At 41.7% G+C, this 20,207-nt stretch overlaps 1 protein-coding gene across 5 annotated transcripts in view; it reads right to left on the bottom strand.

Annotated features, from left to right (window-relative positions):
* STARD13 (StAR related lipid transfer domain containing 13) overlaps positions 1–20,207 on the bottom strand; it is a 386,813-nt gene that overhangs the window by 42,067 nt on the left and 324,539 nt on the right. For all 5 annotated transcript variants that reach the window (XM_086713840.1, XM_086713850.1, XM_086713817.1 and 2 more), the window contains one exon: positions 18,322–18,403. In XM_086713840.1, the coding sequence (XP_086569966.1) occupies positions 18,322–18,403 (82 nt within the window). The remainder of the gene's footprint in view (positions 1–18,321; positions 18,404–20,207) is intronic.

Genomic DNA, 20,207 nt, shown 5'->3' with positions numbered 1-20,207 from the left:
CAACAAAATGGATGAGTCTCAGAGGCATTATGTTAAGTAAAAGAAGCCAGACACAAAGAGCACACACTATATAATTGCATTTATACAAAATTTTAGAAAAGGTAGAACTGCAGTGACAGAAAACAGTTCAGTGGTTGCCAAATGTCAGCAACGGAGAACTTTTTGAGATAATGGAAATGTTCTACATCATGATTGTGGTGAATGTCACATAACTGTATACATTTGACAAAATTCAACAAATTGTAGGTTTTAAGTTGGTGAATTTTTTTGAATGTAAATTACACTTTTTAATAAAGCTGAATAAAAAACACTGCAAGTGAGTGACATCGGTGGGAATGGTGGAATAAAAGTCTTCAGTGCTCTGTTCCTCTATAAAAGTAAGAAGAATATTGGCAATAACTGTCAAAATCAACTTTTTAAGAACTCTGGAAAGTAATAAAGGCTTGCAACCATCCAAGTACTGTCTATTTAAGAAAAGTGGTTGAATCTACGTGGGAACAGGGAGATTTGAGGCATCTGACCTTGCCCTATTCTCATGTTTCTTTCCTCAGCTCTGCAAAAGCTTTGAAAAACAACAGCATCACAATCAGAGTACCTATGAAAACTGGCAGCCTAGCAGCCACTGGAGAGGGCAGAATGGGCTTGGCTCCCCAAAAGCTTCATTATTAAAGAACTGTCATTATCTGAGCTGCCTGGAAACTGCCTGAATGGCCCCCATTCACAGGGCTTATCTTCATTTAACCTGACTCTGAGCTCATCACTGAGAACAGTTTCCCCCCCAGGGTGTTTGTCAAAAACAATCAGCAGCAATTATTTAACATCATAGCTGCCTGAACTGCTGATAACATTTGGGCGGAAACAAGATGTGAACCAAAATGAACGAAAAGGATAGCTGCAAGAATGAGATGTCCATAGGGGACTTAGAAAAGTTCTAACATATTCTTAGGAATCTAGAAGGCCAAGCACATATGAAGAACTGTGTGCATACCCAGAAAAGGCATAACAAAGTCCTAATTTCTCACCTCTGCTTGGCATTGTTGATCTGCACAAGCAGGAAATAAAGGCTAAGGCAGAATTATCAACTTCCTCCTGGAACATTGAAACCATAGCCCAATATGCACAAAGAGCCCTTGATAAAGGCTGGGAGACATACTGGTTCAAGGCATTTAAGGACAGTCCTGTTCAATCATTTGCTGACCGCTAAGCTAACCAAATGGAGACTTCAGTGGTAATATATAGCAAAGTATTCAGACTTCAGAGAATTAGCTGAGGAAAGTCACTGAACTATAGCCACAACAAGGGAAGTCACTAAACTATAGCCACAGCAACAAACCTTGGGGAGAGGAGATCTGATTTTGAGAGTTGCCACATTATAGTGTTCAAAATTTCTGGTATTAAACAAAAAATAACAAGACAACACACAGATTCTAAAGTTTAGATGGAGAGGCAAAAGACCCAGAACAGCCAACACAATATTGAAGCAGAAGAACAAAGTTGGAGGAATGATACTACCCAACTTCAAGACTTACTATAAGGCTAAAGTAATCAATACAGTATGATGTTGGTAAAAGAATAGAAAAATGGATCCATGGAACAGCATAGAGAGCCTGGAAATAGACCAACACAAGTATGGTCAACTGATCTGTGACAAAGGAACAAAAGTAATATAATAGAGAACTGATAGCCTTTCAACAAATTTTGTTGCAACAACTGAATACACACACACACACACACACACACACACACGCACACACACACACACAAACACAAATCCATCTAGACACAGACCTTCTACTGATAGCCTTTCAACAATTTTTTTGCAACAACTGAACACACACACACACACACACACACACAACACAAATCCATCTAGACACAGACCTTCTACCCATCACAAAAATTAACTCAAAATGAATCACAGACCTAAATGTAAACACAAAATTATAAGATCTCTGGAAGATAACATAGAAGGAAATCTAAAATTTTTTTTTTCAACGTTTATTTATTTTTGGGACAGAGAGAGACAGAGCATGAACGGGGGAGGGGCAGAAAGAGAGGGAGACACAGAATCGGAAACAGGCTCCAGGCTCTGAACCATCAGCCCAGAGCCCGACGCAGGGCTCGAACTCACGGACCGCGAGATCATGACCTGGCTGAAGTCGGACGCTCAACCGACTGCGCCACCCAGGCACCCCTGGAAATCTAAATGACTTGAGGTTTGGTGATAACTTTTTAGATGCAACACCAAAGACATGATCTATAAAATAAATAACTGATAAACTGGACTTCATTACAATTAAAAACTTCTGAGAAAGACATTGTTGAGTGTATGAGAAGACAAGTTATAGACTTGGAGAAAACATTTGCAAAAAACATATCTGATAAAGGACTATTATCTAAAATATACAAAGAACTGTTAAACAATCAACCCAATTAAAAAATAGGCAAACAGTCTGAACAGACACTTCTCCAAACAAGACACACAGATGGCAAATTAGCACATAAAAAGATTGCTTAACATCTCTAATGATGCTTAACATCATGCATCATTAGAGAATTGCAAATTAAAATAACCATGAGATAACACCATACACTTATTAGAGTGACAAAATTATAAAACATTGACCACACAAAATGCTGACAAGAATGTGAAGCAACAGGAATGCTCACTCACTGCGGTTGGGGATGCAAAATGGTACAGCACTTTGGAAGACAGTCTGACAGCTTCTTACTGCCAAACATACCCATACCATAGGACTGAGCAATCACACTCTGGTATTTTACCCAAATGAGATGAAAACTTATGTACATATAAAAACCTGCACAGGAATGTTTATAGTAGACTTATTCATAACTGCAAAAACCTGGAAGCAACTAAGAAGTCCTTCAGTAGGTGAATGGATAAATCAACTGTGATATATCCAGACAATGGAATATTATTCAGTGTTAAAAGAAACTGAGCCACCAATCCATGAAAAGACATGGAGGGGCCTTAAATGCATACTACTAAGTGAAAGAAGCCAATCTGTGAAGTCTATGTACTGTGTGATTCCAACTATATGACAATCTGGAAAAGACAAAACTATGGGTACATGAAAAAGATGAGTGGTTGCTAGGAGTTAGGAGGGAGGGCTGAACAGTCAGAGCATAAGGGATTTTCAGGCTGTGAAACTATTTCGTGTGGTACTCTAATGGTGGATACAAATCATTATACATTTGTCAAAACCCACAGAATGTGTAAGACCAAGAGTGAACCCTAATGCAAATTATGGACTTGGGGTGATGATGATGTGTAGGTCCCACACTCTGTGTGGGATGGTGATCATGAAAGAGGCTGAGTATGTGCAGGTACAGGGGTATACAGGAACTCTCTGTACTCTGTCTTCCATTTTTTCTGTGACTCTAAAATGGCTCTTTTAAAAAGTCTATTTTTTAAAGACATAGTTTTTGTTAGATTCATTTAACGATAATTTTATTTATCTGCCTTTGAAATTACCAACGTAAAGTGATCTCCGTTTCCTTTGCTCTTCATCCACTTGCTCATTGGTTCTCAATCCTATCTACAAAAGTATCATCGTTGAAGACCTCTTAGAAATCCTGGGTACAATTTCAAATATCATACCCACAACCATTCAACTCTTCCTTTGAAAATGTGTATGTGTATCAAATCAGCATGTTGTGCACTTTACATATTCTATAATTTTATTTGTCAAATATGCCTCAACAACGCTGGGGAAAAAAAAACACAACTGATTTGTTAAGATGAAAAAAAAAAAGACACAAGGAGAGAAAACACTCTTTATGGTGGTCTGAAACTAGGCAGACGGTGTAGCATCAGCCTGTGATTTATTTTGCACAAGGTAAAAGAAACTGGCTAGACTCTGCAAGAATACAAAACGGATGAAACACATAACCTCGAGAGATGTGAATGCCTCTTTAGGGACTGGCCGCCTCAGGTAAAAGAACATGTCACATAACAGAAGTATCCAGAGCACTTTATCAAAACCCCTGTGAAATTCTGCTATGAATGAAGCCTATCTTTGTTCAGGACATGTATTTAGCATCGGTATTTGTCTACCTCTAACTTCATGGTAAGTAACATAAAACCCTTCAGATAATCTGAGTTGGTCTAGCAGCGGTTTCTTGAAAAACTATTCCTGCAGGAGTAACAATCTTGATTATAAAATTTATTTTATCGGCTGCATGCACAGTGGGTCTTCTCTGGGTTAGAGCCTCTTTTGAGGCACGAACCATAATTTATTCATTTAATCTGAATTAGGCCTTGCAGGAAATTTTACACACGATCGTTTCAGTAGGTTTTTCTTTCTTTCTTTCTTTTTTTTAAAGTTTTATTTTATTTATTTATTTATTTATTTAAATGTTTTTATTTATTTTTGAGACAGAGAGAGACAGAGCATGAGCAGGGGAGGGGCAGAGAGAGGGAGACACAGGATCCGAAGCAGGCTCCAGGCTCCTAGCTGTCAGCACAGAGCCCGACGCGGGGCTTGAACTCGTGAGCCGTGAGACCATGACCTGCGCTGAAGTTGGAAGCTTCACTGACTGAGCCACCCAGGCGCCCCAGTAGGTTTTTCTTTCTTAACCGAACATACTTTGTTTATACAGGTCCAATCGGTGATTGATTTTAAGTAGTCGCAACAGCCTGTGCAGAGTCAGAATAACAGAATTATTCTTCCACACTGAATGCGACAGGCTAAGGACTGCATCTTATTGGCATCCCTAATGCCTAGCACAGGTGCTGGCTCAGGGCAAATCTACTCAGTGATTTTTTTTCTAACGAAACCTTAGAGCTTGGCAACCTCTGGGGACAATTTGGTCTGACCCTTTTATTTTTAAATGAGGAGAATAAGGATCTGAGACGACCACTCGCTCCAGGGAGCCACACATTAGTTAGCGGGAGAGCTAGGACGAGGACTTCTTGACAGTGATGTCTCTGCTCCTGCCTATCCAGGAAATGAGAGCCTAGTCCTGTACCTAGCAGAGGCTTTTGAACAAATGGTAGTTTCCTTCCCCTCTCCTTTATTCCATGCAAAGAGAAAACCCATGACACACGATGAAGCTTGTCCACTTTGCACTCTGAGCAAACTAGATTTCTGTTTTAACAGAAGCAAAGCAGTTTGATCCTTTCAGAAGAATCTGAGTATCTGATATCACTGCAGAATCTGTGAATTGCCATTGCTGTCTTCAGAATCCTTGAGAAGGCCAGTACATGAGTAAAGGGGAGGTAGAAATCTCATTTTAAGAGTGAAACTTGGGGTTCTAATGGGAAAGAAGACAAGAAGTCAAGACTCTTTGTCCAATAGTGCACTACGTACCAGGAGCAAGGGTAGGTGGCAGGAATGCAGAGGCGAATAAGATGTGGTCCCTGCCCTTGAGGATCTCACAGTCCCGCGTGCGATATAAATTTCACAAACAAGAAGTAGCTCACTTCCTGAGTGCATAAGGACAAAACCTCCCAGAGGAGATAATATTTGAGCAAGCCCAGGAAGGACTAGGAGAAATTTGCTGCTTAGGCTAAAAGAGTTACAGGCAAAGCAAACGGGCATTAAATAGCATGCTTCAGTCTAGGACTCGTAAGTATGTGAGTGGGGATGTCTGCAGAGAAAGGCAGGGGCTAGATCACGATGGACCAAAATGAGTATGTCAAGAGTAATCTGTGAGTGATGGGGAGCAACTGAAGGATATTAGACAGGAGAGGAACGTCGTTAGATCGCACATTACAAACGTAAGCGGTGGCAGGGTGGAGAATGAGCTGAAGAATGTTAGGGCATGTTTACGATAGTTTGGGTGAAAGATGGCAAAAGGGAGTTGGAGCCGATGAAGATTTGGTCTTTGATAGGGAAGGAGCCGAGGAGGAGAAGTAGAGGACGACTCCCAGATTCCAGGCTTTGTCACCGTGCCACAGAACACAGAAAACAGTGACTTGGGGAAGTCAGCGGGGAGCTGGGCAGGAGAAAATCAGAAGTTCATGTTTGGATGTGTTAACTGTTAGGGGCCTTTGTGATGTCCAGACCCCCTTGGGAAAGCTGGGCATCACAGTGACTTACAGACAAGATACATAATAATTGAGCCAACCATCCTCAGGGAATCTAGAACCCTGGAAACTCCAGCGTGTAAGGCACAGGCCAGTGAGAAGGAGTCAGATGTGGAGAAGGTGTGGTCAGAGACGTAAGAGGTCAACAGAACTCGCTGAAGGCCGTGTCCTAGAAGCCATGGAATGACCATCACAGAAAGGAGTGAGTGGATGGTTCTTTTTTTCTTTAGTTTTTAAAGATGTTTTTATTTATTTATTTTGAGAGAGAGAGAGATAACATGCATGCTAGCAGCGGAGGGGCAGAGAGAGAGGGAGAGAGAGAATCCCAAACAGGCTCTGCACTGTCAGTGCTGAACCCGATGTGGGGCTCAAACCCACAAACTGTGAGATCATGACCTGAGCTGAAATCAAGTGTTGGATGCTTAACTGAGTGAGCCACCCAGGTACCCCAGTATATGGTTCATTGTACTGAATACTTAGGCTGGGGAGGTGATGTACAGCTTAAAATGTGCCTTTTTTAAAGTTTTTTTTTTAATGTTTTATTACTTATTTTTGAGAGAGAGAGACAGAGAGACAGAGACAGAGCCCAAGTGGGAGAGGGGAAGAGAGAGAGGGAGACACAGAATCCAAAGCAGGCTCCAGGCTCTGAGCTGTCAGCACAGAGCCCAACGCGGGGCCCGAACTCACGGACCGAGAGATCATGACCTGAGCCGAAGTCAGATGCTCAACCGACTGAGCCACCCAGGCGCCCCTTAAAATGTGCCTTTTGGATTTAGCAGTTACCAAGGGCAGTTTCAGAGAAGCCTGAGGGAAGAAGGCTGAGGGGTAAGTGGACTCAGAGAAAGTGAAGACAGACCATGAACACAGTGCTCTTTTAAGAAGTCTAGCTAAGAAGGAGAGATGTGTGGTATTTTCTGGAGAAAAGGAATAATTCATCATGACATAATATTCTCTTCACATGTAGAAGCAATAAAATAATTCCCGAGCTGACAGGTTATTTTCTTCCAGGTTCCAGTTCAATGTAACAAATATTCACTTCCTGCTCCACACAAGGCCACGAAGTACCCACGCTACACTCCTAAGATACAGTCCCTCCTGTGGAGCACTTAGAAGCCTGGCAGAAGGTCCTTCCGTTGAGGCCCAGCTAGCCAGAACCAGAGTGGGGCGGGGTGGTGGCCCGTGTCAAATCTCGTGGTGCATAGACTGCTCTGAGCACACAGGAGGAGAACCCCAGAGACGACGTCCAGGAGGGCAGGACGCGGGGGCCACGCAGAACACGGAGGGCTTGCTGGGAGGGCTGGCGATTTGTGAGCAGGGAATGGGCCACGAGCATCTGAGGGTGATGGGAGGGTGGTCTGGCCCGTGTCTGAGAGGGTTCTTCCACTCACACTGCAACACAGGCCTGCCTGGGAGACACAGGAGGGCCCTCTGCCTATGGATGTACAGGAAAGCAAAAACCAAAAAACCACAAAACCAAAAACACCCCTTCCCCTCCTCACATTTTAGATTCATATCTTACAGTTAAAACTACCAGACTGGGGCGCCTGGGTGGCGCAGTCGGTTAAGCGTCCGACTTCAGCCAGGTCACGATCTCGCGGTCCGGGAGTTCGAGCCCCGCGTCAGGCTCTGGGCTGATGGCTCAGAGCCTGGAGCCTGTTTCCGATTCTGTGTCTCCCTCTCTCTCTGCCCCTCCCCCGTTCATGCTCTGTCTCTCTCTGTCCCAAAAATAAATAAACGTTGAAAAAAATAAAAAAAATAAAAAAAAAAAACTACCAGACTTTAGAGGTCTCCCATGCTGATTTAATGGCCAGTTTCCTGTGATATTTCTAATATTCCTGCCAAAGCCATGAAAGGAGTGACAAGCAAAGGTATGAATTCGTCTCTAACATGTGATTCTGGTTAAAGCCCGCGCGGCCTGAACTTCTCACCCTGCACTCAAGTGTCAGGGGCTGAAGGTATCTGGCCCCGTCTGCTTAGGAGTGTTCCGGGCGGGGCCCTCAAAGACGGTCCGAAACAAAGTCCCCGAGACTCGTCCTGACCCCAGGAATCAAAGGTGAGGGAGAGCAGGGGCTCCTCCTCTCCGGGCAAGGAGCACAGGGCCTGGGAAAGGTCTCCCCACAGCCCTGCAGCTCAGGAGTTCACAAAACCGGCTCTGCAGAGCAGGATGGGTAGCTGTGCCAGACAGACAACTGCGGCATGTAGCTCTGCAAGGGTGGGGCCTTTCAGAAATCACAGGCCATCCAGCAGGAGGGCTTTATGGCGTGTCAGGGAAAAAGCATACGGTCAGAAATCCACAAGCGGCTGTCACTGGGCCACCGCTGAGGCAGTGAGGGCCATGCCCCTCTGCTCTGCGGAGCTTTACACCCCTGCTGCTCTCCCACCAAGCGGTCACGCTGTCTCCTCCGGCCCATCGACCCACACACAGCTGTTCCTGGATAGTAGCTGCAGTGTGGGAGGAAACCAGTTAGGCACGGACAGATCTAGCTACAAGAAGAAAAATGAAGTATGTGTATGCTGTCGTCGGGGGAGAGAGGATGTGCGTGTGGAACTGTGTGATTTGGAAAGTAATTTTTTTTATTGAGATATAATCGACCCATAACACTGTGTTCGTTTTCGGTGTGCAACCTGATGATTTGATGTGTGTATATGTTGCAAAAGGATCACCACAATAAGTCTAGTCAACATCCACAGCCACACATGGTGACTTTGTTTTCTCATAATGAGAACTTTGAAGATTTAGTCTCTGAGCAGCTTTCAAATATACAATACAGTATGGTTATTGTATACAATACAGCTATTGTATACAATACAGTCACCAGGTTGTGCACTCCATCCCCAGAAAGCAATTTTAAATCACGTCCTCTAATGATCAAGGACTCAAGGAAGAGTGTAAGGTCCACTGGCAAATCAGTAAGGTTCAAAGGCCCAAGAAAAAGAACTTCAAAAACAAAAGACGCAGGTTTTCTTGGACTACTTCAGTTTGCAGGATTTGATTCAAGTTTTAAATTCACACATGCCTGCGTTGGAAAAATCAGATGGGGTGTGCTTGGCCTTTAACTGTTCACAACAAGTGCTAATCCAGATAATTTCTCTAGCGAGAGCTGGTCCAAGTTGAAGCAGGGGTCACAACCGGAGATGTCTCTGAGAGGTTCAAAGGAAAGCAAAGCAAAACCAGGCCAGGGGTAACTGGCGGGCCTCACTCTGGGCCCTAGCATTGGCTCTCAGCTCCTTCCCCAGCCTGTCCTCCACCACATGGGCCCCCATCTTTCAGTCACGGTCCTCTTCAGCTCTCCTCACTGTCCTTGGGGGACATCACTCAGTCTCAGGACCTTCATGCCCGCGTACATAGATGACTTTGCATCTCTGTCTCCAGCTGTGGTCCCTGGCTGGCTGCAGACCCGCGCACCTGACGGCAACTCCTCTGGTCCCAGCCCCTCAGGTACCTCAGTTCACCACACCTTCCCGGGCTCAGACCCTGGCCAGACCCCATGGCTGTTCCCTGCCTCAGGGAAAGGTGCCACCACCCCCGGCTGCTCCAACCGGGAGGAGCCTGGTCACCCTGACTTCTGAGCTACAGCACCTGTAACTCATAGGTTCTTGTACGGATTAAATGAGACCAATGTATGTTACCAAGCAGCAGTAGACACTCACTAAATGTTAGCCACCATCATCTGTTATTTATCTGGCAAAGCCAGCCACTTTTAAAAACATTGTTAGGGGCGTCTGGGTGGCTCGGTCAGTTAGGCGTCCGATTCCTGGTTTCGGCTCGCATCATGATCTCACAGTTTGTGAGTTCGAGTCCCACCATGGGCTCTGTGCTGACAGTGTGGGGTCTGCTTGGGATTCTCTCTGTCCCCCTCTCTCCACCCTCCCCTACTTGTGTTATCTCTCTCTCTCTCTCTCAAAATAAATACATAAATAAAATATTTTTAAAAACTAAATCAACACTGGGGCGCCTGGGTGGCTCGGTGGGTTAAGCGTCCGACTTCGGCTCAGGTCATGATCTCGCAGTCCGTGAGTTTGAGCCCCACGTCGGGCTCTGTGCTGACAGCTCAGAGCCTGGAGCCTGTTTCGGATTCTGTGTCTCCCTCTCTCTCTCTCTGACCCTCCCCCGTTCATGCTCTGTCTCTCTTTGTCTCAAAAATAAATAAACATTTAAAAAAAATTTTTAAAAAGTAAAAAAAAATAAAAACATTGTTAATGTTTTTAATAATGCAATACAAAATATCTAATATATGTAATTAAAAAATAGCAACTCTCCCCTCAATCTGCCGTCCTGTTTTATGGTTTCTTGTGTGTTCTTCTTGGAAGTTCATATACCTAAAAATCATTTTGAGTAGCCGGATGGAAAAATTTACATAAGAGGCCATTTAAAAATACAAGGATCAATGTTTTTTATATATCTATATTCCATCTACATCTATATCTGAAGTCCCCTATCTCTGACTCTGGCGTGTCTGTACCCCAGGCCTGCCCTATACTATGATGGCTGTGTGCGGGAAGGGGGTGGGGATAAAGATATCTTTCCTGCACACTAATTTACTTTAAAAAAAAGCTAAAAGTTCAAAATAGGCACAACAAAATGTCATGTGTTCTTGTCTGGGTAATCCTGACTGGTCTTTTAGGGTCATTTTTCCAGGAAGCCCTCTCTGAAACCCCTTTCCCTGCATCCGTACTTACAGCGACCATACCATTTGTCCAAGTAAATCGCCATTTACTCGCTTCTCAACCTTGGCACAACTGGCCTCTGGAGCCAGACGATTCCTGCTTATGGGGGCTGCCCCGTGCACTCTAGGAGTTTCGGCAGCATCCCCGACCTCCACTCACTAGATGCCAATAGCATCACCCAGTTGTGGGGGGCAAAAATACGTCCCTGGATATTGAGAGGGGGACAAGATGCTCCTCCCCTTCCAGGCTGAGACCACTGCATTCGCCCGAGACCTGAGGGCGAGGATTCTGTCCTACTGGTCTCTGTAGCCCAGAGAGGCCCTGAAGACACAGCGATGGAACAGAGCCGAAGGAACAAATGAGAAGGGGCTGGCTGCTCTCCTGACAGGAAATCACATCTCATCTCTTCACGGAAGGACAGTGTGCTTTCAACTCTTATTATTACTTTTTTAATTTTTAAAAATTAATTAATTAATTAATTTATTTATTTATTATTTTTTAAATGTAGTTCCATGAAGAATTAAAGTAGAGATGCCACCATAATTTCTATCCTTGGGATTTATGAGTCAAACTCAGGATATCATAAGCAACACAGGCATGTTTGGAAAAATTACCTTCAAAGGAAGATATGGAAAGTATTCCAAGTTGTATTTCACAGGAAGACCTCAGCTCTCCTTAAAAACTCCAGAAGCAGCCTGCCTGGCTTTGAATCCTAGCACTGCCATTCACTAGCTGAGTGGGCCAATTATTTTATACCTCTGTGCCTCAGTTTCCTTGCCTATAAAATGGGAATCATGTTGCTGAGAGCCTACTTTATAGAGCTGTTATGGAATTAAATAACTACATATTTGTAAAGTGCTTAGAATAGTGCCTGGTACATAGTGAACACTTTGTAAGCGTTTTTTAAAAAATAAAATCACCACTCACTGGGATTTGTATTTTTCTTATAGCTCAGAACTTTAAAGTGGGAAGTGACCATGATTATCCTGTATCCTTCCCTCAATGATTTGTCCAAGGTGTCAGTCCAACTCATTGTCACATATTATTATATGACATAACATAATACATAATACTGTACATTTTCTGTGATAAATATTCTAAAAGGGAAAATATTTAAAATATATCTCAATATTCATAAAGACTACCATTATTTAATATTATTATGTTATGTAACATATTCAAAGATGTGCATTTGTGTGTAGAGGTAAATCATAAACCTCATTTTTGTCAGCACTCTCCCTCACCAGCTGCCTGCTGCACACAAAAGCCAGGGTCATTAATTATCCTTTTAAATACAAAGGGCAGTGATAGATGCACTCTATCATCTGAATCAATTCCATATCTCCACGAAATGGTACTGAACAAGGTAATGCCCTGTTTTATACATGATACAATTAGCTAGTATTTATTAACATAAGATACGCGGATGGTGTCCTGGCCTAATACTAAATTAGAAGCTCAGAGATCACTTGAGCATCAAGGCCCTATGTTATCAGTCTGAGCGAATATCGTAAACCAAAATGCTAATAGAACATATTATCCTTAAAAAATCTCATTTAGGGACTTCAATTTGCTGCAATTTGCTTTAAAGGTGACAAACTTTTCAAGCTATTATTGACACCTTGGCTATTCCTACATTCTGATATGGTTAACAGTTTCATCGAGTTCATCTAAGGTACTTAGATTTGCAAATATCTTTTCGTTGCTCGCAGGGGAAAATATTTTTCAATTAGGAATTCAATCAAAGAACATCAAAACAAAATTATAACTGTGGTTGCTAAAATGAGAAGCTGCACTACTCTAATTTGCAGTAACAAATATTTACAGAGCGCCTACTATGTGCTGGGACTGTGGGACGCAGAAGCAATGGTAAGGCATGGTTGCCATCCTGGAAGTTCACACTGCCAGCAGACACAGCAAACCTGTATAGCGTTCGAGACCGAAACCTGGGAGCTCCACATCTATGTGTTCTGGGCCATGCACGGGTCCTCCTTGCCATCAATACCCTCAGTACGATACGTTTTCCCAACCGATCAAAAAGTGAACACTGTTCAACAACTCACTAAGTGTCATTAGGACCCAGGATTAACTGTCTGTCTACACAGGTGAGACACGTCCAGAAAACCAACGGTGAGTAAAAATTCTTGTCGTGGGTAACATTTGCAGGAGACTTTCAGCCCTCCTGTCCTCATTTGTTTACCTGGCAGAAACCTGGCAGAAACCTCTGGCTGCGGTTTCCTTTGTGATCCTGCATTAGCTCCGAGCTTCAAATATGCATGACAAACGCAAAGCTTAAAAATAAAATAGGAGACCAACTCTCACGCTGTGTCTATAGTGCACCAGTGAGAAAACGAATAAAATCCCGACCCCTTACTGCTCTCCAGGCATCAATCATTACATTCCATGTGAGTGGGCGAGTGTCTAATTAACCACTCATCGATCTCAAAGTTTTATAAGTGCTGTCGCTCCCCTCAGGCTGGAGTTCTTCCTTCTGCCTGCGTTCGGCTATTTGCTACCTTGGCAATCGGTGCCCTGGTGGAACTTGTAATGAAGGGAACAAACTCCACACGGGTCCCCTTTAGCCAAGCCACCGCCGTCTGCCTCCTTACTGTGCCTGCTTCCTTTGATCCACCTTGCTGGGACTATTCCTTTGGCCTCCATTCCACCCACCACTCCTACGCCCCAAGAACCTCAGCTCACACACTTGCAGCCAAACGCTTTTCTTACTTCATAATATTTTTGGAGACATAGTTATCATAAGACTGATTCCAATTATAACAACCTCCTGCCACTCTCGCCATTTTTACACAAGCTGGGCCCCTGTGAAGAACACCGTGCTGTCTGGCATTGCTGCACTCGCACGTATTTATACAGCAACACCTTTTGGGGTATGTCTGCGCAGGTCCTGCCGTGGGCTGCAGCGGAGAGGGCTCACGGGCTCTACAAGAGAAGGCTTCCTGATTTTTCTGGCTGACACTAATAGCACTATTCAGAACTGTCTATCTCTAAATGATTTCACATTCATTGTACTAGGTCATCTCTATAATGTGTGTGAAAGGCATTTTTAAAAATTTTATTAATTAATTAATTAATTAATTAATTTTTAAACGTTATTTATTTATTTTGAGAGAGAGAGACACAGAAAGCAAGCAGAGGAGGGGGCAGAGAGAGAGGGAGACAGAGAATGCCAAGCAGGCTCTGTGCTGTCAGTGCGGACAGAGCCCGATGTGGGGTCTGAACTCACAAACTGTGAGATCATAACCTGCACAGAAACCAAGAGTCAGATGCTTAACCAACTGAGCCACACAGGTGCCCCATGAGAGGCATTTTTTTTTAAGAGTCGACTTTGATGATAAAATCCAAAACTTAGTCAAGGCATCTCAGATCACAAGCAGCAGTGAATAGATAAGGATTTACCACCCAACTGTATGAGATGCAAAGATTGGCCCACTTAGCCATGTCAGCAGTAAACACAGCTGAACAATCAGAGATAGTCTTTGCCCCTGCAATCCTGTCTTGAAAATATGTACTATAATTTTTATTCTTGGTTTACAATGTAATCCTTTATTTATATTTCAAAATAAAATTTTAGATATCTATGATGAAGCTACTAGGAAGTAATGAGTGAGTTTAGAAGGACTATAGAATGCAAGGACAATATATAAAAAAAATTTACATGATGTTAATTGAGCAATTGGAAATTGAAATTATAAAAAAAAGCTGTGCTATTTGCAATAGCACCACAAAACATGAAATTCTTTTTTTTTAAATTTTTTTAAATGTTTATTTTTGAGACAGAGAGAGACAGCATGAACGGGGGAGGGTCAGAGAGAGAGGGAGACACAGAATCGGAAGCAGGCTCCAGACTCTGAGCTGTCAGCACAGAGTCCAACATGGGGTCGAACTCACGGACCGTGAGATCATGACCTGAGCTGAAGTCAGGCGCTTAACCAACTGAGCCACCCAGGTGCCCCACAAAACATGAAATTCTTAAGTACTTTTGAGGATGTGTAGTATCCATATGTTGAAAATCACAAGTCAGGGTTGAAAAAAAAATCAAAGGAGACCTAAATAAATAAATACATTGTATTTATAAATCAGAAGATTCAGTACTGTTAAGATGTCAATTCTCCCCAAACTGATCTATAGAGTCAACATAATCCAAATCAATATTCCAGAGGGTTTTTAAAATAGATACCAACAAGATGTTTTTAAAATTTATATGAAAAGGCAGAGGAACTAGAATAACCAAAACAATCCTGGCAAAGAAGAACCAAGTTGGAGGACGTATATTATTGGATTCCAAGATATACATAAAGCTAAGTAATCCTGTGTCATATTGATGAAGGATTAGACATACAGATAAATGGAACAGAACAGTCTAGAAATATATTTACACATACATGGCCAATTGATTAACATTACAGGTGCAAAGGCGATTTAATGTGGAAAGTATAATTTTCTAATATGGTGTCGAACCAATGGGACATTGATGTGCAAAAAAAAATCTTGATCCATACTTTGTACCTAATAAAAAATTAACTTTAAATGGACCATTGAATTCGATAAAAACATAACACTAGAATCTCCAGAAGAAAACAAAGGAGAAAATAGTTGCGACCTTACGTTAGGGAAAGATTTCTTAGATATGACTAAAATATGGAAAAAAATGATAAGCTGGATTTAAGCAAAAGTTAAAAATTCTGTGAAAGTCACTGTTAAAAGATCAAAAAGACAAGCTACAGACTGGTAGAAAATATTACAAAACCCATATCTGACAAAGGATTTATATCTAGAGCATATAAGGAATTCTTAGAAGTCAAAAATAAAAAAACAAACAACCAAATTTAAAATGGGCAAAAGACTTGAACAGACACTTTACCAAGGAAGATACAGGTATGGTAAACACATGAAAAGACATTCAACATCATTACTCATTAAGGAAATGCAAATTAAAATTCTAATGAGTTAATAACTGTAGACACCTACTAGAATGGCTACAAACAAAACAAACAATACATGCCATGGGGATGAAAGGCATAGCATAGGGAATATAATCAATGGTATTGTAATAGTGTTATATGGTGACAGTTAGTAGCTACACTTGTGATGAGCATGGTGTAATGTATGGACTTGTTGAAACACCATGCAGTACATCTGAAACTAATGCAACGTTGTGTGTCAACTATACCTCAATAACAAACAAAACAAAAAGTGACAGCACCATGTGGTGGCAAAGATGTGGAGCTACTGGAATTCTGATACATTGTTGGTGAAAATACAAAGTGATATGATCACTTTTGAAAAGCCTGGTGATTTCTTAAGAAGTTAAGATACAGTTATCAAATGGACCCTGCAATCCCATTCCTAGGATTTTACTTAAAAGAAATGAACACTTATGTTCACACAAAACCCTGAATATGAATGTTTATAGTTGCTTTATGACCACCAAAACTGATGACAACTCAAACATCCTTCAGCTGGTGAATGGACAATGTAGAATGCCATACGATGTAATACTACCCAGTAATGGTACTGACTGACACACCAACAACATGGATGAATCTTAAATGTAGTACACCAAGTAAAAGAAGCCAGGCTCAAAAGGCTACATATTGTTTGATTTCATTTATATGGTATTCTGGAAAAGGCAAAACAACAGGTACAAAAACAAGATCAGTGGTTGCCAGGGGTTTGGGGGTAGGGTTAGAGGCTGATGATAAAGGGGAACCAGGGAATTTTGGGGGGTGATGGAGCTGTTCTTTATCTTGGTTGTGGTGGCAGTTACATGTCTACAGGCATTCGTCAATTCTCAAAAACTGTTCACTCAAAATAGTGAATTTTAGTTTGTACGTACATAGGACACTTTGACTTAAAGGAAGCATATGGGGAAAAATGATAATGCAATATAACATAATTAAGATACAAAAATTACTTTTTTTTTTTTTTAATGCCAGCTAGTAAAAGTCCCCTTGGTTAACACTGAGAGGGAAAACTCAGAAGGAAGTGCTATTGGAATAGTTCTGGTTTGAGTGAAATCTCCTGAGAAGGGAAACGCTCTTGCTTGGGGTGTACCTCAGACATCCTGAAGAGAAAACACTTCTTTTCCAATTCATGACCTTTAAAAAGTTGCAATCAAACCATCCATTCCTCTCATAAACGCTCACAAAGGGCATTTTGTGCCATTCATTTTGTGCCATTATTTGTTTTCTAGTCCAAATAGCCTGTTCCTCTAATTTGTGATTTCAAGAGTTCTTTGCTCTTTTACACACTTAAGCAAACCCACAGTACTATTTTCCTTAAACATTCAGAGATCAATTCTTAATGCAAATCTATTTTTTCTTCATATAGGAACCACAGAGCAGATACAAAAATATGTATGTCTGAAGACTCAGAAAGTCTAAGGTTATTTACGCACTGTCCTAACATACCTTGGTCTCTCTTATCTTTGTTTTTATCTTTAGCTATTTTTGACAGCAAGGGAGACAGAGAATGAGTGGGGCAGGGGGTGGGGGCAGAGAGACAGGGAGACACAGAATCTGAAGCAGGCTCCAGGCTCAGAGCCCGATGCGGGCCTCCAACTCACAGACCAAAGTCGGATGCTTAACCGACTGAGCCACCCAGTCGCCCCGGTCTCTCTTATCTTGAAAAAAGTTTTGCTCATCATTGCTTTCTGATTAAACTACCATCCTTCTATGTCTATGCAGAATGTGCTAGAATGAACACTGGATTGAAAACTGTAAGTACCGCGTTTTAAGGTCAATTCAACTCCTAACTAGCTGTGTGGCCATGGAAAAATGACTCACCTCCTGTAACTACTATTTATCTCCATCCCTGACCTCTCTCCAGGGCCTTCGTTAAGAAATTTCAAATTCCTACAGACACATACTGTCTCTCATGCAGCATTTAATTGTTCGTGGATACTGGTTACATTGGCATCATTTCCTATCACTCAAATTACAATTGTTACTTATCTGTTCATGTATTCATGCTTTATTTCTTCAACTAGACTTCTCCAACCAGATTATAAATCCTTTGAGGAGAGGGAATTCCTCATTTACATCTTTATTTTTATCTAGCATCTATCATATAGCAAAGACTAAATATTTCAGTTTGCTGATATAATCACTTGAGCTTATATCTTCTAGTTTGCTCATATAATCACTTGACTTTGCAAAAAATACAGCCAAGTTTGACATACTCATGGAGTTTTTCGGGACCTACTCTGTCCACTCATGCTGTGGCCTCCCCTGTTAACCAATCCATCCCTGACCCCAATCACCATAGTCTATGGAGTCATCTTAGTTTTTTCATGGCACTGAACAGTCTCTGAGTTAACATCTCCCTGTTATTCTCTTTTTCTCTCACTGACTCTCTTTTTCTTTTTCTCAAGGTATTTTCTGAAGCCTGTGACTAGGATTGAAGCTTCATGAAACCAGGAACCAATCATGTTCACTGTGGTAGAACCTGGACCCATGCCTGGCATATAGTAGGCACTCAATAAATGCTTATGATGGAGTCATTGAACTTGCCCCTCACTACAGTGACACCTATTGGAGACTGCACAATTGAAACTAACAAAAATATTTCACCTAATTTACCTGTAAAGAGGTTCTACAAGGTCCTTTTCAAGAAACTCATGATCATTCTTGACAGCCACAATGTTGATGGGAAATTGGGAATCTGAAAAAAGAGAAAGAGAGAAACAAGGGAGATTATGAGTCTTGTTTTTATCTGAATGGGCACCAATATCTTTCGACCACCATGTTTCTGTACACATGACTGGTCCTGGCAGTTGCTTTCCCATCATTGGGTGTGTTGGTAATGTTTAAGATAGTAGGCAGTTTTAGTTTTATCAAATAAGTGCTTTGAAGGATATAAAAGAGGTCCTTGGATAGGAGTGAATATTAAGTGCCTGCATTTTTGTGGTTCATCATAATCACAGACATTAGCCTATCTATATGAAGAGTTTTTATACTCTCACACTTAACATCACTGACTTTTATCTTGATCAGTTCATGAAACACTTAATTTGGAAGATTTTTTTTTCTTTAGAAAACAAATTTCCAAAAATACCCGAAACTCAGTGGCCACAAATGTGTTCTTTTGTAGCAAAATCTTGAGCCACTTCAGAGTATCAGCAAAATACTCAAACAACTGATTCTATCCAAAGAGATAAATTCCAGCATCATGATTTTTCTCCCACAGACTGACTATTCATGTCAACTTTGGAGGTCAAGGGCCACGCTCAAGATGCAGTGTTATTGGTAGGTACCTTATTCACAGAGATGAAAATCTGGGGATCATTCTAATAGAGGCCATGGTCAGACCTAACAGACAATGTCAAATCATTACCACTATCCTGCCATTCTTTCTCTTTCTCATTTTATACTTTGCACTGCCTCCACCTTGCCAGTCATAATAAATCTAAAGGTATCTAAATCTTAATGTGAGTTGGAAATAGAAACAATCTCTTCTGGTGATAAAAGTAATGTGAGTGAATTCCAGATGGTGCTGGAATGAAGACTGTCTTGTTCTGCTCGAGAGGGAGTGTGTGTAGTAATGAGAAACACAGACACCACAGCCCAGTTGCCTTGGCTTTGAGTCCCGGCACTGCTAATCTCTAGATGTAGAACTGAGTACAACTTACCTAACCTCTTCTGGGCTTGTGTTTCCCCATATGTAAAAAGGGGATGATGATAATTATAATACTTAACCTATAGTGCTAAGAATATTAAATAAGTGGTTATAGGTAAAGTGCTCTGAGCAGGACCTGGCACACAGTATGTTCCATGTAAGTATTTGCTCTTTCTTATTATATTTATTCAATGCACATGGCTTAAATACAACTTGACAGGCACCTTTTACTTATGGCATATTCTTTTTCTCTAGAAAGGAAATTTCCAAAAATAACCAAAGCTCAATGGCCTCAAATGTTTTCTTTTGTAGCAAAATCGTGAGTCACTTTAGAGTATCAGCAAGATATTCAACTAACTGATTCTATCTAAAGAGAAGAAATTTAATTTACTTCTTCGCCATTTGTAGACACTTCATATTTAAATTGCAAGGTATTTTGGGGCACCTGGGTGGCTCAGTAGGTTAAACATCCGACTTCAGCTCAGGTCATGATCTCATGGTTCGTGGGTTCGAGCCCCACATCGGGCTCTGTGCTGACAGCTCGGAGCCTGGAGCCTGCCTTGGATTCTGTGTCCCCCTCTCTCTCTGCCCCACCCCTGCTTGTGCTCTGTGTCTCTCTGTCTTTCAAAAATGAATAAACATTAAAAAAATAACAAAAATAAATAAATTGCAAGGTATTTTGAGTTTACAAAGAGAGTTCACATTATAGGAGAAAACACACTGCATTAAGACTTAAGAGACTACGATTTTAATTCTGATTCCTCTGCCTTTTAATGTTGAAAAAGTCATTTAACCTCTGGGCCTCTCTCTCATCATCAGTAAATTGGAGGGGGTGGGAGTAGCGTTCTTT

This window comes from Puma concolor, chromosome A1 (assembly GCF_028749965.1).
Source record: "Puma concolor isolate L17-30 chromosome A1, mPumCon1.1.hap2, whole genome shotgun sequence".
Classification (NCBI taxonomy): domain Eukaryota; kingdom Metazoa; phylum Chordata; class Mammalia; order Carnivora; family Felidae; genus Puma; species Puma concolor.
Note: the sequence above shows the minus strand (reverse complement) of the source record. Positions and strands in the feature narration are given on the sequence as shown.